Genomic DNA, 24,882 nt, shown 5'->3' on the forward strand with positions numbered 1-24,882 from the left:
TCTCACGTGGGGCGAAAGAGCGCCCCTCATTGGCCTCTGCCTGGGGGCGGGGCTAGAGAGCGCCTGGACCTGGGCAGAGTAGGGCTCAAGGGCCGGCTCCTGGGGCTTGAGGCAGGGGAGGGGGCGCAGGCGATGGTGCCAGCGCTACGTTACCTAGGCAGTGTCTGCGGACTGGCCCGCGGGGGGTTTCCCGGGGGCTTCTCCGCGGCGTGCGCGCCCGCGCCGGGGAAGCCCTGGCTGTTGTGCCAAGGTGGCCGCAGAGCCAGCACCAGGTGAGTAGCCGCTGGCCCGACTCCCCGCGGTCTGCGCTGCTTCTCTCAGAGGTGCCTCGTGCTGGACCTCTGCCCTTGCGCTACTTTCCTGTCCTCGGCGTGGGAGAGGGTCGGGATCCTGTGAATCCCGGGCTCCAACTTATGGTGCCAGGAGCTACCTGCTTGGATCATCTGTAGGTTTGTGGGCGAGAGGAAAAGAATAAGAAAGGCAGTGTTGGGTAGAGGTCAAGAACAGTTCTGGCTCTGAATACCACCCCACCACTTCCTATTCAACTCTGGGCGGGTTAGTTAAGCTCCTTAAAAGCTCAGTTGTGAATAGGATCCTAGTCTTTCGCGTTAAGTGGTCGTTTTGAGGATTAAAGGACCTAACACACTGTAAGCAATCAAATATGCTGTTTATTCGCTGGCCTTCCTGATGTTACTTGGAAGATCTAAAACCAGTCTTATATCAATCAGTTCCTGGCACACGCATGCTGCATAGAGTTGCCCCTGTGAGAAGCAGCTCAGTTAGTTGCTAATTAAACCCTGCAAAATTCAGCGCCCTGTGATTTGAAGTTTGGAGACCACATTCGCCACTACTGTTTTTCTCTGCTCTCTGTAGAGGGAATGGTTTATGCGAAGGTTTCAAAGCTGGAAAGGTCTTGGCTGTTTCGGGAACTAGAATGTGGGCAAGATGAGTGTGACTAGAGCTTAGCGGAGCAGAGATGGTGTGGAATGACATCGGAGAGGGGCTACATCACAGCACAGTTTCTGTTTTAAATACACGTGAAGTTTTATTCTAAGAGCACTGGGAGGCTTTTAAAGGGTTTTAAAGAAGTGATTAAATGTTGATGTTTCTGAAGTTGATTCTGGCTGCTGTGAATTAGTGGATTGGAAGGGGATTAGAGTGGGATAGGATTTGTGATTCATCGTGGGGGTTTGTAGACAGCTCTTTTGGGAACCTTTTTTTAAGGGAAGAAAGGTAAGGTTAGTGAAGGTTTTGTTTATACTTTTTATTTTTCCTTTTTATACTTTTTATTTTGAAATGATTATAGATCCATAGGAAGTTGCAAAAGAACAGAGAGCTCTCATGTACCCTTCTTCACCCAATTTACCCCAGCAACACCTTACATAACTGTAATAACAGTATCAAACCAGGAAATTGACATTAGCACAATCCACCGGCCTTATTCAGATTTTCATCAGTTTTAGAAGTTTTGCACTTGTTTGTTTTTTTTAAATTGCTTTACTACTTATAGACCTTTATTCTATATAACATTTAGTATCTTAAAATATTATTTTGAAAATATTATTGAAATTAGGTAGATAGATTTGGGGGAGATTTACTTCTTTATAATTTTGAGTTTTCCCATCCATGAACTTGGCATATCTTTTCATTTATGCATACTCATTTGTTACTTAAAGTTTATTTATTTGTTGATTTTTTTGGCTGCATTGGGTCTTCATTGCTGCGCAGGGGCTTTCTCTAGGTGCGGAGAGCAGGAGCTACTCTTTGTTGTGGTGCGCGGGCTTCTCATTGCCGTGGCTTCTCTTGTTGCGGAGCACGGGCTCTAGGCCCGCGGGCTTCAGTAGTTGTGGCACACGGGCTTAGTTGCTCCGCGGCATGTGGGATCTTCCTGGACCAGGGCTGGAACCCGTGTCCCCTGCATTGGCAGGTGGATTATTAACCGCTGCGCCACCAGGGAAGTCCCTCATTTGTTATTTAATAGAGTTTAAAATTTTTCTCTGTGAAGTTCTTTTTTCTTAGGTTAATTCTTTGATTCCCTTATTACTTTGTTGCTATTGTAAATAGTATCTTATTTTATATTATTCTTTCAGTTGGATCTTACTGGTATAGAAGATGCTTCTTTGTACTTCTTATCCAGTTTTGGAACCTGGTTCATATGTGCTTCATAAAATGAGTTAGGGAGTTCTCAACCCTTTAAATTTTTCTGGAATGTCTTTGATGATAGAGATTATCCGTTCCTTGAAAGTTTGGTAAAATGTATGTGTGTGTGTGTTTAGGTAGAAAGCTTTTGATGACTATTTTAATTTATAGTGATTGATTCAAAATTTCTATTTCTTTATGCCTCAGTAATTTTGCCCGAGGAGTCCCCCACCCCATTTCATCTATGTTATCAAATTTATTAGCATATAGATCTCCATGATACTCTTTGATTATGTTTAAGATCCTTGTTGTGTCTTTACGTATGTTTTCTTTATTATTCTGTTTTATTTATTTGTGTCATCTCACTTTTTCCCCCATTACTCTTGCCAGAGGTTTGTCTACATTATAAATCTTTTCAAATAAAAGATTTTTCTTCTTTATTATATTTTGTTATATATATGTTTTATATATTATATATACATGTTTATATATGTTTGTTTTTCTTTATTATATTTAACTTCTTGAGTTGTTAACTCATTGATTTTTGGTCCAGGAGTATTTTTAGGAGTGTCTCTTGCATGTTAAAGTTCCTGTAGCCTTGTTTACCCAAGAATATCTTTATTGAATCCTCATATTTAAATGGGATAGTTTGGGCTTCCCTGGTGGTGCAGTGGTTAAGAATCCACCTGCCAATGCAGGGGACATGGGTTTGAGCCCTGGCACCGAAGATCCCACATGCCGTGGAGCAGCTAAGCCCATGTGCCACAACTACTGAAGCCCACACGCCTAGAACCCGTGCTGCACAACAAGAGAAGCCACGACAATGAGAAGCCCGCACACCGCAACAAAGGGTAGCCCCCGCTCAACGCAACTAGAGAAGGCCCGTGTGTAGCAACGAAGACCTAAGACAGCCAAAAATAAAAACAACTAAATAATAAATTAAAAAAAAAATAAAAGAGATAGTTTAACTCTAGGTTAGAAGTCCTTTTTTTCTCCTTGAAAATAATGCTCCATTGACTTCTTGATTTCAGTGTCACAATTTAGAAATCTGATTTCAAGTGAATTCATGTTTCTTTAAATTTATATTTTATATTGGAGCATAGTTGATTAACAATGTTGTGTTAGTTTCATGTGTACAGCAAAGTGATTCAGTTATACATATACATGTATCTATTCTTTTTCAAATTCTTTTCCCATTTAGCTTATTACAGAATATTAAGCAATGTTCCCGGTGCTATACAGAAGGTCCTTGTTGGTTATCTGTTTTAAATGTAGCGGTGTGTACATGTCAATTCCAAACTCCCTCCCTCCCCCGACCCTGCCCCCTGGTAACCATAAGTTTGTTCTCTAAGTCTGTGAGTCTGTTTCTGCTTTGTAAATAAGTTCATTTGTATCATTTTTTTTAGATTCTGTATATAAGCAATATCATATGATATTTGTCTTTCTCTGTCTGATTTACTTCACTTAGTATGATAATCTCCAGGTCCATCCATGTTGCTGCAGATGACATTATTTCATTCTTCTTAATGGCTGAGTAGTATTTCATTTTATATATGTAGCACATCTTTATCCATTCATCTGTCGATGGACATTTAGGTTGCTTCCATGTCTCGCTATTGTAAACAGCGCTGCAATGAACATTGGGGTGCATGTATTCTTTTGAACCATGTTTTTCTCCAGATACATGCCCAGTAGTGGGATTGCTGGGTCATATGGTAGTTCTATTTTAGTTTTTCAAGGAACCTCCACACTGTTCTCCATAGTGGCTGTACCAAATTATATTCCCACGAACAGTGCAAGAAGGTTCCCTTTTCTCCACACCCTCTCCAGCAGTTATTGCTTGTAGATTTTTTGATGATGCCCATTCTGACTGGTGTGAGGTGATATCTCATTGTAGTTTTGATTTGCATTTCTCTAATAATTAGCGATGTTGAGCATCTTTTCTTGTGCCTGTTGGCCATCTGTATGTCTCCTTTGGAGAAATCTCTATTTAGCTCTTCTGCCCAATTTTTGATTGAGTTGTTTGTTTTTTTGATATTGAGTCACATGAGCTGTTTGTAAATTTTGGAGACTAATCCCTTGTTGGTTGCATCATTTACAAATATTTTCTCCCATTCTGTGGATTGTCTTTTCATTTTGTTTATGATTTCCTTTGCTGTTACATGCACTCATTTTTGTGTGTGTTACTATGCAATTTAACAGCATGTGTTAATTTGTGTAACTGCCACCACAATTAAGAAACAGAAATGTTCCATCAATACAGAGATTGTGTTACCTACCCCTTTATATTCACATCCCATTTCTCCACCCTTTCTAACCTTTGGCAACCACAAATCTATTTTTCAGCTCTATAATTTTGTCAGTTTGAAAATGTTATATATAAGTGGAATCACACAGTATGTAACCCTTTAGATTGGCTTTTTTCATGCAGCATAATGTCCTTGCGATCTATCTAAGGTGTTGCCTGTGTTGATAGTGGGTTCCATTTAATTGTTGAGTAGCAGTCTATGATATGGATGTATTGCAGTTTGTTTAACCACTCCCCAGTTGAATGGTATCTGGGCTGTTTCAGTTTTTGGCTATTATGAATAAAGCTGCTATGAACACTTATGTACAGATTTTTGTAGGAACGTAAGTTTTCATTTCTCTGGGATAAATGCCAAAGAGTGCAGTTGCTAAGACATGTAGTAAGCACATGTTTAGTTTTTTAAGAAACTGCCATACTGTTTTTCCAGAGTGGCTGTACTATTTTACATTCCTACCGGTAACGTGTGAGTTGATCCAGTTCCTCTCATCCTCACCAGCGTTTGTTGTTATCATTTTTTAAAAAAAAAAAAAGCCATTCTGATAGGGGTGTAGTGATGTCTCATTGTAGTTTTAGTTTGCATTTTCCTAATGACTAAAGGTATTGAACATATTTTCATGTACTTATTTGCCATCTATATATCTGTCCTCTTTGATGAAATGTTTGTTCATATCTTTTGCCTATTCTCTAAATGACTTGTTTGTTTTAATAAATTTATTTATTTATTTATTTATGGCTGTGTTGGGTCTTCATTGCTGTGCGCGGGCGTTCTCTAGTTGCAGAGAGCAGGGGCTACTCTTCATTGTGGTGCGCGGGCTTCTCATTGTGGTGGCTTCTCTTGTTGCAGAGCACGGGCTCTAGGCACGCGGGCTTCAGTAGTTGTCGCACGCGGGCTCAGTAGTTGTGGCTCGCGGGCTCTAGAGCGCAGGCTCAGTAGTTGTGGTGCACAGCTTTAGTTGCTCTGCAGCATGTGGGATCTTCCCGGACCAGGGCTCGAACCCATATCCCCTGCATTAGTAGGTGGATTCTTAACCACTGAACCACCAGGGAAGTCTTGAGTTGTTTATTTTTAGAGTTCTTAATATATATTTGAGAAATGTGTCCTTTGTAAGATATATGGTTTGCAAGTGTTTTCTCCCAGTTTGTTCATTGTCTTCTTATCCTCTTAACAGAGTCTTTTGCAGAGCAAAAGTTTTTAATTTTGATGAAGTCCAGTTTATCATTTTTTTTTCTTTTATGGGTCATGGTTTTGGTGTGAACTCCTCAAGTAGCCCTAAATACCAAAAATTTTCTCCTATGTTTTCTTCTAAAAGTTTTATCGTGAATATTTGATGATATTTAAAAACTGAATTTTTTGGTTAGAATAATGACATTGTGTGTGTTTTTTGTTTTTTGTTTTTTTTTGCGTTATGTGGGCCTCTCACTGTTGCGGCCTCTCCTGTTGCAGAGCACAGGCTCTGGACGCACAGGCTCAGCGGCCATGGCTCACGGGCCCAGCTGCTCCGTGGCATGTGGGATCTTCCTGGCCGGGGCACGAACCCGTGTCCCCCGCATCGGCAGAGTGGACTCTCAACCACTGCGCCACCAGGGAAGCCCTGTGTGTGTGTTTTTAAAGAGCCATTTTAGAAATAACATATTGAAATATTTACAGATGATGTTTAAGATTTAGATCGAAATAATATAATGCAGGAGGGGGTGAAAAAAAATAAATGGGGTGAAGAAGCAAGATAGGCCACGTTCCTGTAAAACCTAGATTTGTTGACCACGAGATCAGTGCTTGTGGTAATCTTTTAAGCTTCTCATTTTAGATTTAGATAGACTATACATACCCTTTCTAATTTTTTAAATGATTATATAATCAGAGTTATGGCTAAAACTGGTTCTGAGCCCGTTCTGGACCACTTATTTCCTTAAGTTTGATGTTCTCACTGACTGTTTGCTTCTCAGCAGAATAAAAAAATTATGAATTTTTGTACACTAGGTGTTAAAGACTTAATGTTAACTTATCCTCAAGAATATTGCACCTGAATTTTTAACGAATAGATGGTAGAGGAGAGAGTGTGATAGTTAACAGAGTAACCACTGATGTAGCCAGGTTGGGCAGAGTATTATAGAGACTTAGAGCAGCTTGGGCAACTAGCCACTCTGCCTGCTGGCTGTAGCTGATTATACATGCATGTGACTTTTAAAGGTTTCTTCGTTAGTATAAAGCCAAATGTCACAAAGCCCAATAAACATTTGATTTTAATGATTACTAATTAATACTTTGTCGATTGATGATGAAACTGTCAAGTTTGATAAAGTCTATTGTAAACATGCATTACTTTAAAGGTGGCTTTCTCTTAAAGCTCATTTGATGTAGTCATTATTGGTGGCGGAATTGTGGGGCTTGCCTCTGCCAGAGCGCTCATCCTGCGACATCCAGCTCTTTCCATTGGTGTTCTGGAAAAGGAGAAAGATTTAGGTATGTATGTTCTCAGTGTTGCTTAACCTGAGCACCTGCTCATTTTGTCAGTTCTACATCTTTCATGCTGAATGTCGATGTTAGTGTCCCAGTTTGGATTCTTTAGAAAGCAGAGTCTAGGACTAGGATTTGGGTGTAGGTGATTTTTTTCAAGGTTATTCGAGGAGGCAGGAGTGAGGAGGTGGGGAGAGTAAACAGGGAAGGAGGAAAAACCTTGTGAGGGTGCGTTATCTAGGTTGCAGCTGGGAGCTTAATTCCACTGAGCCCTCGAGGAGCTACCTAATGTTTCCCAGGATTGTGCTCATTTATCCATCAGCTTCTGTCCCTTTGGTTGAGGATTGTCCATAGGGTGTTGAGTCCCTGTGCCCCCAAATATTAGAAAAGGCCCTGGAGCAGAAGGCAGAGAGCTGTAGTGGACCCTTGAAGCGGTTTGCTTGTGGTGAGGGGGGCGGTTTGTGCACCAAAGTTGTAGCGGAAGTCAGAGATGGGCTGGAGGGATGTGACACAGACACCATGCTTGGCTGCTACGGGAGGCTAGAAGTGCTCTGACTATAAGAACAAACTCAGACAGAATTTTAAATAGCGGTCTCTAATAGCTTCAACTGTAAGTGTATTCCCCCACTTCTTAAGTTTTGAATGAGTCATGTAGTTTCTCCTAACCTGTTTCTCTTGTTCCATAGCTATTCATCAGACTGGACATAACAGTGGTGTCATACATAGTGGAATTTATTATAAACCTGAATCTCTGAAAGCTAAGTTATGTGTACAAGGCGCAGCCCTCATCTATGAGTACTGTAACCAAAAGGGAATTTCCTACAAGCAATGTGGCAAGGTATGGCATTTTACTAGGGCCTTGACTTATTTATAAATAGCATTTACTTAGTAATCTTAAATGTTGATTTAAAAAATGCCTGGCTTTTCTTTCTCTGTATCCATGTAATTTGCAAAATCTAGATGTTTCATATAAATGGGATCATACAATATGTTGTCTTTTGTGATTGGCTTCTTTCACTTGGCATGGTGTTTTCAAGGTTCGTTCATCTTGTGGCATGAATCAGTACTTCATTCCTCCTTATACTCCATTGTATTGGTAAACCACATTTTGTTTATCCAGTTATCAGTTGATGGACATTTGGGTTGTTTCCACTTTTTGGCTACTATGAATAATGCTGCTATGGACATTTATGTACAAGTTTTTGTATGGACCTATGTTTTCATTTCTGTCAGGTATATACCTATGAGTGGAGTTGCCGGGTCATATGGTAACTACATGTTTAACATTTTGAGGAAGTGTGAAACTGTTTTCCAAAGTGCTGTACTATTTTACATCCCCATCAGCAGTTAATGAGGATTCCAATATCCTCACATCCTCATGAACACCTGTTATTGTCTGTTTCATTTTAGCTATCCTAGAGGATGTGAAGTGCTATATCATTGTGGTTTTTATGTAATTAAACATAGTAATTAATGATGTTAAGCATCTTTTCATATACTTATTGGCCATTCATTTATCTTCTTTGGAGAAATATCTATTCAAATCTTTTTCTCATTTTAAAATTGAGTTCTTTGTCTTTTTATTGTTGATTTGTATGTGTTATTTATATATTCTGGATATATAAATATCCCTTATCAGCTATATGATATTTACTAAAATACTACTAAAATATTAAAATATATATATATTTTTAAATAAAATAATAGCAATAGTAATGATCGTATTTTAAATATTACTAAATATTTTCTCCCATTCTGTAGATTTTCTTTTTTACTTCTTGATGGTATCCTTTGAAGCACAGAAACTTTGAATTTTGATGAAGTCTAGTTTATCTTTTCTTTTCTTTTATTGCTTATACTTTTAGTGTCATATCTAAGAAATCATTGCCTAACTTTAGATCATGAAAAAGTGCTCCTACATTTTCTTCTAATGTCAAAGCCTTAGCTCTGATGTTTAGATCTGTGATAGTTTTTTTCCCCCAAATGAGTTGGTTTAATTCTGAGTGTTATAGAATTGGAGCTAGAACAAAGACTGAAGAACAGACTTTGGCAGGATTCTGGGCTGGGTTTACTCTGACCTCACAGCTAAGGTAGAAATGGCCGAATGAGAAGAACTAAAGAGAAGATGAACCACTGTATGATTTCATTTTTTTAAACTTTAACAAAAGTTTGTTCTTAAATTTATAGCAGGTTTCAAGACAGCACTTCATTCTAACTATAGGTGGCAACAGATGTTATGGCAGGGAATCCAGTTATTTAAACAGGAATGGAATTAAGGATCACCATTGCCTCTGGCACAAGGAACAGCTTACTTTTTGACAGATTTCTTAATTCCAACTGTCGCCAGGAGGGCCTTCCTTGCAGCCTCAAGTTTCTTTTGCTTCTCTTTTTGTTTCTGCTTGAATGCCTTATCATCCTCATCCAACTTCTTGGCCTGCTTCTTGGGCTGCTTCAGGTGCTTCTTACCACCTTTTCAGATGGCCTACTGCCCCTTCCCCAGACCCCACCACCAGAAGCAGAGCTTCTACCCTTACACGTATTCCTCCAGCGTAGGTTCACTTTTTTTTTTTTTTGCGGTATGCAGGCCTCTCACTGTTGTGGCCTCTCCTGTTGCGGAGCACAGGCTCCGGACGCGCAGGCTCAGCGGCCATGGCTCACGGGCCCAGCCACTCCACGGCATGTGGGATCCTCCCAGACTGGGGCACGAACCCGTGTCCCCTGCATCAGCAGGTGGACTCTCTACCACTGCGCCACCAAGGAAGCCCTAGGTTCACTTTTTAATTAATTTTGGTATATGGTGTGAGGAAGAGTTCCAACTTCATTCTTTTGCATGTGGATATCCAGTTGTCTCAGCACCATTTGTTGAAAAAAATATTCTTTCTACATTGTTTTGGCACCTGTACCAAAAATCAGTTGAGCATAAGTGTAAGAAGGTTTGTTTAGGATTCTCAATTCCATTCCATTGATGTGTGTCTATCGTTATGCCAGTACCACACCATCTTGTTTACTGTAGCTCTTTATTTTTTGAAATCAGTAAGTGTGAGTCCTCCAACTTTGTTCTTTTTCAAGAGTGTTTTGGCTATTCTGGGTCCCTTGCATTTCCATATGAATTTTAGGGTCAGTTTGTCAGTTTCTCCAAAAAAGGCAGCTGGGATTTTTGTTAGCGAGCGATTATATTGAATCTATAGATCAGTTTGGGGAGTATTGCCATCTTAACAATATTAAATTTTGCAAACCATGAACTTGGGATGTCTTCCCACTTATTTAGATCTTCTTTAATTTCTTTCAACAACTTAAAAACATTTTTCATTTTACAGGTCTTGCACTTCTTTTGTAATTTTATTCCTTGATATTTTATTCTTTCTGATGCTTTTGTGAGGGGAATTGTTTTCTTAATTTCAGTTTGGTTTATTCATTGCTAATGTATAGAATATGATTGATTTTTGTGTATTGATCTTTATCCTTCAACTTTGGTGAACTCGTTTTTTAGTCTAATAGTTTTTCGTGTGTGTGTGTGTGTGTGTGTGTGTGTGTATTCCTTAGGATTTTCTATATGCAGGATCATATCATCTGCAAATAAGATAATTTTACTTTTTTCTTGCCTAATTTACCTGGGTAGAATCTCTAATACAATGTTGAATAAAAATAGTGAAAGTGGATATCTTTGTGTTGTTCTTGATTTTAGGGAGAAAGCATTCAGTTTTTCACTATTAAGTATAATGATAGTTGTGGGTTTTTTGTGGATGCCCTTTATCAGACTGAGGAAGTTCCTTTTTACCTGCAGTTTGTTGATTTTAATCATGAATAGGTGTTGGATTTTCTCAAATGCCTTTTCTATGTCTCTTGAGGCAGTCATGTGGTTTTGTCCTTTATTCTATTAATATGAATTTATTACATTAATTGACTTTTGGATGTTAAATAGATCTTGCATTCATGCAATGAATCCCACTTGGTCATGGTATATAATCCTTTTTATATGTCGCTGCACTCAATATACTAGTATTTTGTTCAGAATTTTTATATCAATACTCATAAGGGATATTGATATGCAGGTTTGTTTTCTTTTGATATCTGTGTCTCGTTTGAGTGTTAACTGGCCTTATAGAATTAGGAAGTGTTCCCTTCTCTTCTGTTTTTTGGAAGAGTTTATGAAGAATTGGTATTAATTCTTCTTTAAACATTTGGTAACATTCATGAGGCCTGAGCCTTTACAGTTACTAATTCCATTTCTTGTTATGGGTCTGTTCAGATACTCTTTTTCTTCTTGAGTCAGTTTCAGAAGTTTGTGTCTTTTTAAGAATTTTCCCATTTCATATAGATTATCTAATTTGTTGCATACAGCTGTTCATAATATTTCCTTATAACTCTTCTTCATGTAATTTTTAAGAATAAAAGTTCATTGTCACCATTAAAGATGCTATGAAGATTTTTTTTTTAATGATGTGGGAAAATGGTCCTGATATAGTGTTAAGTAAAAAAAGCAAGATATAAAACTGTATTTACAGTTTTTATGGTTGAGTTATGAGGGTTTTTTTGTTTTTTGTTTTTAATCCTTTAAGCCAAAGGAACCAGACAACATCCATAACATCCACCATTGAGAAACATACCATGCCCCATGCCTACCCATAGGATGATTTTAAGCTCTGTAACCCCTACTTCTTTCTGGAGCCTTGAACACTACTTCATATTCCCTCTTCACATCAAATCACATCATTGCTTCTAATCCATCTCAGCTCAGCTCCAGGTGTTAATTTACAGATTGCTGCTTCCAGGCCACAACGGTGTCAATGTGACTTAATGACCTGATTTCAGAGTTTTCCTGGTTCAGTCACTGATTTGTGCCTCTGAGTGTCTGCCCCTCCCCAACTTCTTTTTTTTTTTTTTCAAGTTTGAAGTCCTTTTATTTCTTTAAATTGATGTATGATTAACATATAATATTATTATTAGTTTCATGTCTATGTATTGTGAAATGATCACCACCATAAGTCTAGTTAACATCTGTCACCATTCACAGTAAGAAAAAGTATTTTTTTTCTTATGACGAGGACTTTTAAGATCTATTTTCTTAGCAACTTTCAAATATGCAATACACAATTATTAACTATAGTCACCATGCTGTACATTACATCCCTATGACTTGTTTATTTTATATTTGGAAGTTTGTACAGAGTTTCTAAAGAGTTCTTTATATATTCTGCATATTAGAGCCTTATCAGCGATAATGATTTGCAAGTATTTTCTCCCATTCAGTGGGTTATCTTTTCACTTTCTTGATAGTGCCCTATGATTCCACGTATATTTTTAAGGTTAATTATTTGTTGATTTAAATAACCTTTACACCTTGATTAAAAGTATTACTTTATGGAGTTCGGTTGACTCCTTGCTATGAAATAGTGATTTTTGAATTCTGATGTACTTGTGAATATTATCTGTGCTTTCCTTTGCTGGTAGCTGTTAAGTAAGAAACTACCTCAAACAGATACTTTGCCCAGAAATAAACAGAAAAAGAGTCTTGATGAATTTTCTGTTTTTCTCCTCTGCAACAGAATGCATTAGTAAATACTTTGAAATGTACTTTATTCCAAAAAATAAAATAGTTTTCTGTTAGCGATATTCCATTATACTGAATATTGCCTGTCTTTCTGATGTACTGGTTTTTGTTTAGTTTTGTTTCACTTTTGTTTTTTGTTTGGTTTTTAATGTAAAGACTAAGCAACCTGTGCTTCTTTCCCCTCTGGGATCGAGGGAGTGATGGCGATACTTCTGGCCAAGGTGCATGTAGCAACTGTCATAGCAGATGTGACAATTGAGGCTACATCTCACCTTTGTTTTAATGCAGTCTTAAGACAAATGTTTTTGGTGGAGGAAGAAAGTGAAGTCATGAAGAAAGGGAGAAGTAGATACATGAAGCAAAAACAGTTTAAAAAAATCAACCCAATTTGAATCATACACTAATTTATGATTTTCTATTGAATTTATCTATCATAGCTGATGATATATTTAACTCTATTCATGTTCTTTATCTTTTTTCTTTTTAAGCTTATAGTAGCTGTTGAACAAGAAGAAATTCCCAGACTTAAGGCTCTGTATGAGAGAGGCCTGCAGAATGGTGTCCAGGACCTGAGGCTGATCCAGCAAGAGGACATAAAAAAGAAGGAGCCATATTGTAGGGTAAGTGATTCACTAACCCACACACAGGCTCACAGGGATAGGGCTCAGTCCTGTGACATGGAGGCTGAGGGTGAGTTTATAGGAAGCAGGAATCATAGAGACAGTTAAATAATCCTGTTACAGAAGCATTAAGGTGCCAGACACAAGAGGGCATTGCCACAAACTCTGGACACCTGATTTCTTCTTTTCCTACAAGAAACTACCAGGTCCTGAAGAACATAGGCAAAAGCAAGAGGAGGTCTGAGACTCTATGGCATGTTTGGAAACCACTGAGTGGTGAGTTGTGGTTGGATCATAGGGTGTGTAGCAAGAGATAATAGATGAGACTGGGAAGGCAGAATTAGCCCACATAAAGGGCTTGATATCATATCCATGCTGATACTTTGAAGTTTATCCAGTAGGCATAGGTAGCCACTAAAAATTTTTGAGGAGGGTGGCTACAATATTGGATCTGTTTCAGGAGGGTAGGTTATAGAGTTTCTGGCTTAAAACATGCTGTGGGGAAAACCAGATCTTCTTTCTTGTATTTGTGATAGAAACACAAATAATAATATAATAGTTACTCTGCATATCAACTTCCCTTGATAGCCTTTTAGAGGCTATCCGTCCAATTCTCATTCCACTGACTGTTCCAATGAATTGCTGTATCTCCTGTTCCCCATTCCCCAGTGTTTTAATGACATATTCCAATAGCTGGACTGTGGGTACCTGTCTTAGCGAGTGTGACCTTGAACTCACTGTCAGGCAGTGCTTATCAAAAGCTTGCTTTAGAGAAACACTATTTAAGGGAGAGAGCCTGGGTGATATGTAGACCATTCATTCTTGTACATCTCTCCAGACCATCAGATTGTAGTACACCTACACTGTAGTGTTTTTCTCTCCCCATCCTACTTCTTGACCCCAGATTACTCTCCTTGAGTTGTGTTTTGGTTTTATGGCATCAGCCTATGGAGAAAGTCATTGTGTCACTCACTGAGGCCTCTACTATAAGGAGGTGGTTGAGGACATAGGTTCACTGTCAAACAACATCTCTCTGAGAACACTCAGGAGAAATTTCAGACTCCAGTTCTAAGAATAATTTTGTTTTTCCTGAGCACAATTGGCTTGTTTTTATCGATGGACACTGAATTCTTTAACTGTATTGTCCTGTTTGCCTTGGCTCTAAGCAGAAACACATTTGTGCCCTACTCTTGCCAAATATCTAGAGCATTAAGCATACATTTTTATTTTCATGTACTAAATTTGCTCTTTGTTTCATCTTATCTTTCCACCTTTGTTTTCTATATGCTCTGATTTTTTGGAACTTTTTATTGAATCACAGCATACATCCAAAATCATAAATGTATACAGCTTGATGAATTTTCGTTAAGTGTGATCATCCAGATCAACAAACAGAACATTACCAGCTTCTCAGAATTCCCCTCATGCCCCCTCCTAGACACTACCTTTCCCTTAAGGATGACCACTGTTCTTTTACATCATAGATTTTTGAATTTTGTGTAAGTAGAATCATATAGTATGTGCTCGTTTGTGTCTGGACTTCTTTTATTCAGTATTGTTTATAAAATTCATCCATATTATTGCATGTAGTTATAATTTGTTGTCATTGCTGTATAATAATCCTTTGTATGAATATAGCATGGCTCTTTATACTGTTGTTGGGCGTTTTGGGTAGTTTCCAATTTGGAGCTCTTGCAAGTAGTGCTACTAAGAACATTCTAGCACATCTATTTTGGTGGACACATGTACACACTTCCATTGGGGATATACCTCGGAGGGAAATTATGGTCATAATTTATATATATGTCTGGCTGTGGCAGGTACTGCCAAAGAGTTTTCCATAGCATTTGTCCCAAATAATACTCTTATCAGCAGTGTATGAGAGTTACAGTTGCTCCTTATCTTCACCAACACTTAATATTGTTTGTTGTTTTCATTTTAGCCATTCTGGTGGCTATGTAGTAGTATAATATTATAGTTTCCCTGTTGACCCATAAAATTGTACACCTTTTCATATGTTTACTGGCCATTTGGATATTTTCTTTTGTGAAGTAACTAAGTCCTTTGCCCATTTTTCTATTGGATTGACTGTCCTTCTTAACAATTATTAATTCTTATTAATTTTATAAGTTCATTATATAGTCTGAATATGTGTCTTTTGTTGTGTATATATATATACATATACACAATAGATATCTTCTATGACTCTGTGGCTTGTGTTTTCACTCTTAATAGTGTCTTTAGATGAACAGAGGTTCTTAGTCTTAATGTAATCATTCAATCAATTTATGCATATATTTCTCTTTTATGCTTAGTGCTTTTTTGTACTCTGAGAAATCTTTGCCTATTTCAGCATCAGGAAGATATTCTCCTATGCTTTTTTTCTAAAAGCTATGTTGTTTTACCTTTCGCATTTAGATCTACGATCCATTTGGAATTGATTTTTGTTTATGGTATAAGATAGGGGTCAAGGTACACTTTTTTCCCCTCATATGTAGATATCTAGTTAGCCCAGCACCATTTATCAAAAAGACCATTATTTCCCCACTGCACTGCAGTGTTACCTTTGTGATACCAGGTGACTATATATAGGTGGGCTCTGTGTCTGGAGTCTCTTCTCTTCTGTTGTCTCTTCTTGTACCACTACCATAATGTCTTAGTTACTATAGCTTTTCAATAGGTCTAGACATCCGGTTGAGTAAGTCCTTCAATTTTGTTCTTCTTCAACATTGTATTGCCTATTCTTGGATCTTTGCATTTCCATATACATTTTAGAATTAATTTGCTAAAGTCCACAGGATAACCTGTTGTGATTTCGATTGAGATTGCCCTGAATATGTAGGTTGACATATTTGCAGACAGTTGACATATTTACAATATTGAATCTTCCAATCCATGAACATGGATCACTCCATTTATCTGAATCTTTAATTTATTGAAAAAAATGTATTACAGTTTTCAGTGTAGAGGTCTTACATGTCTCTTAGATTTATTTCTAGGTATTTGATTTTTTTATACTCTCATAAATAGTATTGTTATTTAAAGTTTATTTTCTACTTATACATTACAGATATATGGAAATCAAATTGATTTTTGACCATGTATTCATCTTGGTTGTTGAATTCACTTATTGATTCTAATAGTTTGTCTATAAATTCTTTTTCTTTTTTTTTGGCCGTACCATATGGCATGTGGGATCTTACTTCCCCAACCAGGGATCGAACACATGCCCCCTGCAGTGGAAGTGTGGAGTCTTAACCACTGGACCACCAGGGAAGTCCCAATTCTTTTGTATTTTCTGTGTACAATCATGTCATCTGCAAGTAATAACTTATTTCTTCCTTTCCAACCCATATACTTGTCTGGCTCAATATTTAATGCTAGCATATATTGTTTTGTATGTGTTTCTTGTTTGTTTGTTTTTACAGGCTGCTTCAAATCCTTTCACAAAAAGACAAGATAGAAATAGATTTTTTTCCCTTAAGTTATCTGTAGTTGTGCAGTTAAAGTTAGATCAAAATATTTGATTTTATTAATTAGTATAAAGTTCCCAAGAGACTAGGAATCCAAACAGTGTTAAATGAGTTCTTCCTGCAGAGAAAGTCATAGCATCTTCAACTCCAGAAAACCTCACCCTTCCCTCCCCTCAGACTCAGTCAGAATAATCAAAGTGTTTAACTTGTGGGAGTAGGTCTTCTTCTCCCTTTTCCTCTCCCCAAGCATTTCTTATCTCTCTGAGATGGTGAATGAATGACTGATTTTTTTAAAAAAGAAGACACCTTCACTGAATATCTAATTTTGGCTATTTCTTTCAGGCTTTGGGCAAATGCTACACGGTCTTAAGCCGGGATTGGCAAACTATGGCCTGTGGGCCAAATCCAGCCCACCACATGTTTTTAAAGACCTATAAGCTGTTTTAAATGGTTGAAAAAATTAAAAGAAGAATAATATTTTGTGACACATGAAACTTATATGAAACTCAAATTTCAGTGTCCACAAATAAATTTTTATTGGAGAACAATCATACTTACTCATTTATGTGTTGTCTATGGCTGCTTTTGTGCCAAACAGCCAACTCGAGTAATTGAAACAGAGATCCTAAGCCTCACATGGGCAAAAATATTTACTATCTGGCCCTTTACAGAAAAGATTACCAGCTCCTGATCTAACAGTAGGGAGCCACTGAAGGATTTAGGCAAGAAAATGATATGCAAACTGTGCTAATTTAGGAAGGTTAATCAAGTTCTGGTACATAGGATGGAATTGGACATGGGAGAGAGGGGAGCCTTGAGGTGGGAGGTCAAAGCTATTTATATTTACTATTGGAAGGCAGCTATGCTCACCATGATACCATCGACACCACTTATTTATAGTTACTTTTAGACTACCTAATTTCTTTCTGCTACTCTTGAATATCATAGGTTAGTAATTTCTAGACTTCAGGGAATTTTGACATATTATTCTTTATTTTATCTCACTATATTCTGTCTTTTTTTTTTCCATAAAGTAGGATCTGACATAAGGTGAGCAGCAGAATGTGGTGGCTGAGAAGCCAGACAGACATAAATTTAAATCTCATTTCTGCCTATTTAACAGCTGTTTACCTTGAGTGGGTTAAAATTGTTCTAAACCTCAGACTCCTCATTTGTAAAATGCAGGTTGTTCTGAGAATTAAATACAGTGATATATGTAAGGCATCCAGCATATGTTAATCCTCAAGAAGTGGTAGATGTTATTTTGGGCTTATTTAAGCAGTAGTTCTAGTGAATTCAAATTGGTTTTGTTTGAGATACTTGGGAACTTTTCATGAAATCTGTTAAGATAACTTAGTTATGTTTGTTCTTTTCCTCCTGCTTTACATTTTCCCCCTTTGCTGATGCTTTGCTTGTAACCCAATATTTTATTCTGTTTATTTCCTTTAAGCCATATCAATTCCTCTGCAGAGTAAAATAGGCTATTTAAAAACATTGTAGAGAGATCCTAGGATGTCTTCAAACCAGGCTTGTGAATAACTCATATAAGAGCTTGTTTTAGTCAGTTGGGGCTGCTGCAACAAAGTACCATGAACCAGTTAGCTTATAAATGTCAGATATTTATTTCTCACAGTTCTAGAGGCTGGAAGTCTGAGATCAAGGCTCTGGAAGATTTGATGTCCAGTGAGGACCCACTTCCTGGTTCATAGACCATCTTCTTGCTGTGTTCTCACATGGCATAAGGGGTAAGGGAACTCTCTGGAGTTTCTTTTATAAAGGCACTAATCCCATTCATGAAGCCTCCATCCTCATGACCTAATCACTTCCGAAAGGCCCCACCTCCAAATACCGTCACATGGGTCATTAGGTTTCAACATATGAATTTTGGAGGCACACAGACATTCAGTGTATAGCAGAACTGGTTATTTAGACTGATGCCATACTTAAGGGGGAAATACACTAGTATTAAAGAGATTAGGAGATTGGTTCAAGATGGCAGAGTAGAAGGACGTGCTCTCACTTCCTCTTGTGAGAGCACTGGAATCACAACTAACTGCTGAAAAATCATCGACAGGAAGACACTGGAACTCATCAAAAAAGATGCCCCACATCCAAAGACAAAGGAGAAGCCAAAATGAGATGGTAGGAGGGGCGCAATCACAATAAAATCAAATCCCATAACTGCTGGGTGGGTGACTCACAAACTGGAGAACACTTATACCACAGAAGTCCACCCACTGGAGTGAAGCTTCTGAGCCCCATGTCAGGCTTCCCTGGGGGTCTGGCAACGGGAGGAGGAATTCCTAGAGAATCAGAATTTGAAGGCCAGCGAGGTTTGATTGCAGGACTTTGACAGGACTGGGGTAAACAGAGACTCCACTCTCAGAGGGCACACACAAAGTAGTGTGCACATCGGGACCCAGGGGAAGGAGCAGTGACCCCATAGGAGACTGAACCAGACCTACCTGCTAGTGTTGGAGTGTCTCCTGCAGAGGTGGGGGGTGGCTGTGTCTCACCGTGAGGACAAGGACACTGGAAGCAGAAGTTTTGGGAAGTACTTCTTGACGTGAGCCCTCCCAGAGTCTGCCATTAGCCCTACAAAAGAGCCCGGGGAGGCTCCAGTGTTGGGTCACCTCAGGCCAAACAACCAACAGGGAGGGGACCCAGCCCCACCCATTAGCAGACAAGCAGATTAAAGTTTTACTGAGCTCTGCCCACCAGAGCAACAGCCAGCTCTACCCACCACCAGTCCTTCCCATCAGGAAACTTGCACAAACCTCTTAGATAGCCTCATCCACCAGAGGGCAGACAGCAGAAGCAAGAAGAACTACAATCCTGCAGCCTGTGGAACAAAAACCACATTCACAGAAAGGTGGACAAGACGAAAAGGCAGAGGGCTATGTACCAGATGAAGGAACAAGATAAACCCCCAGAAAAACTACTAAATGAAGTGGAGATAGGCAACCTTCCAGAAAAAGAATTCAGAATAATGATAGTGAAGATGATCTAGGACCTCGGAAAAAGAATGGAGGCAAAGATCGAGAAGATGCAAGAAATGTTTAACGAAGACCTAAAACAATTAAAGAACAAACAAACAGAGATGAACAATACAATAACTGAAATGAAAAATACACTAGAAGGAATCAGTAGCAGAATAACTGAGGCAGAAGAACGGATAAGTGACCTGGAAGACAGAATGGTGGAATTCACTGCTGCGGAACAGAATAAAGAAAAAAGAATGAAAAGAAATGAAGACAGCCTATGAGACCTCTGGGACAACATTAAATGCACCAACATTTGCATTATAGGGGTCCCAAAAGGAGAAGAGAGAGAGAAAGGACCTGAGAAGATATTTGAAGAGATTATAGTTGAAAACTTCCCTAACATGGGAAAGGAAATAGCCACCCAAGTCCAGGAAGCACAGAGAGTCCCACACAGGATAAACCCAAGGAGAAACACACTGAGACACATAGTAATCAAATTGGCAAAAAAACTGGCAAAAATTAAAGACAAAGAAAAATTATTGACAGCAGCAAGGGAAAAACGACAAATAACATACAAGGGAACTCCCATAAGGTTAACAGCTGATTTCTCAGCAGAAACTCTACAAGCCAGAAGGGAGTGGCATGACATATTTAAAGTGATGAAAGGGGAGAGCCTACAACCAAGATTGCTCTACCTGACAAGGATCTCATTCAGATTCAATGGAGAAATCAAAGGCTTTACAGACAAGCAAAAGCTAAGAGAATTCAGCACCACCAAACCAGCTCTACAACAAATGCTAAAGAAATTTCTCTAAGTGGGAAACACAAGAGAAGAAAAGGACCTACAAAAACAAACCCCCCCAAAATTAAGAAAATGGTAATAGGAACATACATATTGATAATTACCTTAAATGTGAATGGATTAAATGCTCCAACCAAAAGACACAGGCTTGCTGAATGGATATAAAAACAAGACCCATATATATATATATATATATGCTGTGTACAAGAGACCCACTTCAGACCTAGGGACACATACAGACTGAAGTGAGGGAATGGAAAAACATATTCCATGCAAATGGAAATCAAAAGAAAGCTGGAGTAGCAATACTCGTATCAGACAAAATAGACTTTAAAATAAAGAATGTTACAAGAGATAAGGAAGGACACTACGTAATGATCAAGGGATCAATCCAAGAAAAAGATAGAGCAATTATAAATATATATGCACCCAACTTAGGAGCACCTCAATAGATAAGGCAACTGCTAACAGCTATAAAAGAGGAAATCGACAGTAACACAATAATAGTGGAGGACTTTAACACCTCACTTACACCAATGGACAGATCATCCAAACAGAAAATTAATAAGGAAACACAACCTTTAAATGACACAATAGACCAGATAGATTTAATTGCTATTTATAGGACATTCCATCCAAAAAACAGCAGATTACACTTTCTTCTCAACTGCACATGGAACATTCCCCAGGATAGATCACATCCTGGGTCACAAATCAAGCCTGAGTAAACTTTAAAAAATTGAAGTCATATCAAGCATCTTTTCTGACCACAATGCTATAAGATTAGAAATCAATTACAGGGAAAAAGATGTAAAAAACACAGACACATGGAGGCTAAACAGTACATTACTAAATAACCAAGAGATCACTAAAGAAATCAAAGAGGAACTAAAAAATACCTAGACACAAATGACAATGAAAACACGACAATCCAAAACCTATGGGATGCAGCAAAAGCAGTTCTAACAGGGAAGTTTATAGCAATACAAGCCTACCTCAAGAAACAAGAAAAATCTCAAATAAACAATCTAACGTTACACCTAAAGGAACTAGAGGAAGAAGAACAAACAAAACCCAAAGTCAGCAGAAGGAAAGAAATCATAAAGATTAGAGCAGAAATAAATGAAAAAGAAACAAAACAATAGCAAAGATCAATAAAACTAAAAGCTGGTTCTTTGAGAAGATAAACAAAATTGATAAACCATTAGCCAGACTCATCAAGAAAAAGAGGGAGAGGACTCAAATCAATAAAATTAGAAATGAAAAAGGAGAAGTTACAACAGACACCGCAGAAATACAAAGCATCCTAAGAGACTACTACAAGCAACTCTATGCCGATAAGATGGACAACATGGAAGAAATGGAGAACTTCTTAGAAATGCACAACCTGCCAAGACTGAATCAGGAAGAAATAGAAAATATGAGCAGACCAATCACAAGTAATGAAATTGAAACTGTGATTAAAAATCTTCCAACAAACAAAAGTCCAGGACTAGATGGCTTCACAGGTGAATGCTGTCAAATATTTAGAGAAGAGCTAACACCCATCCTTCTCAAACTCTTCCAAAAAGCTGCAGAAGGAAAACTCGCAAACTCATGCTATGAGGCCATCCATCACCCTGATACCAAAACCAGACAAAGATACTACAAAAAAAAATTACAGACCAATATCACTGATGAATATAGGTGCAAAAATCCTCAACAAAATACTAGCAAACAGAATCCAACAACATGTTAAAAGGATCATACACCATGATCAAGTGGGATTTATCCTAGGGATTCAAGGATTCTTTAATATACGCAAATCAATCAGTGTGATACACCATATTAACAGATTGAAGGATAAAAACTATATGATTATCTCAATAGATGCCGAAAAAACTTTTGACAAAATTCAACACACATTTATGATAACTCTTCAGAAGGTGGGCATACAGGGAACCTACCTCAACATAATAAAGGCTGTATACAAAAACCCACAGCAAACATCATTCTCAATGGTGAAAAACTGAAAGCATTTCCTCTAAGATCAGGAACAAGACAAGGATGTCCACTCTCACCACTATTATTCAACATAGTTTTGGAAGTCCTAGCCGCGGCATTCAGAGAAGAAAAAGAAATAAAAGGAATACAAATTGGAAAAGAAGAAGTAAAACTGTCACTGTTGCAGATGACATGATACTATACATAGAGAATCCTAAAGATGCCACCATAAAACTAGTAGAGCTAATCAATGATTTTGGTAAAGTTGCAGGATACAAAATTACTGCACAGAAATCTCTTGCATTCCTACACCCTAATGATAAAAAATCTGAAAGAGAAATTAAGGACACACTCCCATTTACCACTGCAACAAAAAGAATAAAATACCTAGGGAGACAAAAGACCTCTATGCAGAAAACTATAAGACAATGTTAAAAGAAATTAAAGATGAGACAAACAGATAGAGAGATATACCATGCTCTTTTGTTGGAAGATTCAATATTGTGAAAATAACTATACTACCCAAAGCAATCTACAGATTCAGTGCAATCCCTGTCAAATTACCAATGACATTTTTTACAGAGCTAGAACAAAAAATCTTCAAATTTGTATGGAGACACAAAAGACCCTGAATAGCCAAAGTGGTCTTGAGGGAAAAAAATGGAGCTGGAGGAATTAGACTCCCTGACTTCAGACTATACTACAAAGCTACAGTAATGAAGACAATATGGTACTGGCACAAAAACAGAAATATAGATCAATGGAACAGGATAGAAAGCCCAGATATAAACCCACACACCTATGGTCAACTAATCTATGACAAAGGAGGCAAGGATATACAGTGCAGTAAAGACAGTCTCTTCAATAAGTGGTGCTGGGAAAACTGGACAGCTATGTGTAAAAGAATGAAATTAGAACACTCCCTAACACCATATACAAAAATAAACTCAAAATAGATTAGAGACCTAAATGTAAGACCAGACACTGTAAAACTCTTAGAGGAAAACATAGGAAGAACATTCTTTCACATAAATCACAGCAAGATCTTTTTTAATCCACCTCCTAGAGTAAGGGAAATAAAAACAAAAATAAACAAATGGGACCTAATGAAACTTAAAAGCTCTTGCAAAGCAAAGAAAACTACAAACAAGATGAAAAGACAACCCTCAGAAAGCGAGAAAATATTTGCAAACAAAACAACAAAGGATTAATCTCCAAAATATACAAACAGCTCATGCAGCTCAATATTAAAAAAATAAAAACCCAATCCAGAAATGGGCAGAAGACCTAAATAGATGTTTCTCCAAAGAAGACATACAGATGGCCAAGGAGCACATGAAAAGCTGCTCAGCATCACTAATTATTAGAGAAATGCAAATCAAAACTACAATGAGGTATCACCTCACACCTGTTAGAATGGGCATCATCAGAAAATCTACAAACAACAAATGCTGGAGAGGGTGTGGAGAAAATGGAACCCTCTTGCACTGTTGGTGGGAATGTAAATTGATACAGCCACTATGGAGGTTCCTTAAAAAACTAAAAGTAGAATTACCATATGATCCAGCAATCCCACTACTGGGCATATACCCAGAGAAAATCGTAATTCAAAAAGACACATGCACCCCAGTGTTCATTGCAGCACTATTTACAATAGCCAGGTCATGGAAGCAACCTAAATGCCCATCAACAGACGAATGGATGAAGAAGGTGTGGTACATATATACAATGGAATATTACTCAGCCATAAAAAGGAACGAAATTTGGTCATTTGTTGAGATGTGGATGGATCTAGAGACTGTCATACAGAGTAAAGTAAGTCAGAAAGAGAAAAACAAATATCGTATATTAACACATGTATGTGGAACCTAGAACAGTGGTACAGATGAACCGGTTTGCAGGGCAGAAGTTGAGACGCAGATGTAGAGAACAAACGTATGGACACCAAGGGGGGAATGCTGCAGGGTGGTGGGGATGGTGGTGTGATGAATTGGGCAGTTGGGATTGACATGTATACACTGATGTGGATAAAACTGATCACTAATAAGAACCTGCTGTATAAAAAAAAACTTAAATTAAATTAAAAAAAAAAAGACACATGAACCCCAGTGTTCATTGCAGCACTATTTACAATAGCCAAGGCATGGAAGCAACCTAAATGCCCATCGAGAGATGAATGGATAAAGAAGATGTGGTACATATATACAATGGAATATTACTCAGCCATAAAAAGAAATGAAATTGGGTCATTTGTAGAGATGTGGATGAATCCAGAGACTCATACAGAGTGAAGTAAGTCAGAAAGTGAAAAACAAATATCGTATATTAACGCATGTATGTGGAACCTAGAAAAACGGTACAGATGAACCGGTTTGCAGGGCAGAAATTGAGACACAGATGTAGAGAACAAACGTATGGACACCCAGGGGGGAAAGTGGTGGCGGGGCTAGTGGTGTGATGAATTAGGAGATTGGGATTGACATGTGTACAGTAATATGTATAAAATGGATAACTAATAAGAACTTGCTGTATAAAAAAAAATAAAGAGATTAGGAGTCTGTACATGT

The 24,882-nt window shown here is 38.0% G+C and overlaps 1 protein-coding gene across 3 annotated transcripts in view; it reads left to right on the plus strand.

The window, feature by feature from the left end:
- Window positions 1-46: 46 nt before the first annotated feature.
- Window positions 47-24,882, plus strand: part of L2HGDH (L-2-hydroxyglutarate dehydrogenase) — a 50,872-nt gene continuing 26,036 nt past the window's right edge. Inside the window, exons 1-4 of one of the 3 annotated variants that reach the window (XM_082647111.1) lie at window positions 47-272; window positions 6,793-6,908; window positions 7,589-7,740; window positions 12,942-13,073. In XM_082647111.1, coding sequence (XP_082503237.1) covers window positions 133-272; window positions 6,793-6,908; window positions 7,589-7,740; window positions 12,942-13,073 — 540 coding nt within the window. In that variant the 5' untranslated portion in view covers window positions 47-132. Of the gene's footprint in view, window positions 273-6,792; window positions 6,909-7,588; window positions 7,741-12,941; window positions 13,074-18,180; window positions 18,292-24,882 lie in introns of those variants that run through there. The other 2 variants (XM_082647112.1, XM_082647113.1) reach the window with 2 other exon arrangements.

This window comes from Grampus griseus, assembly GCF_964374135.1.
Source record: "Grampus griseus genome assembly, chromosome: 2".
NCBI classification, from domain to species: Eukaryota; Metazoa; Chordata; class Mammalia; order Artiodactyla; family Delphinidae; genus Grampus; species Grampus griseus.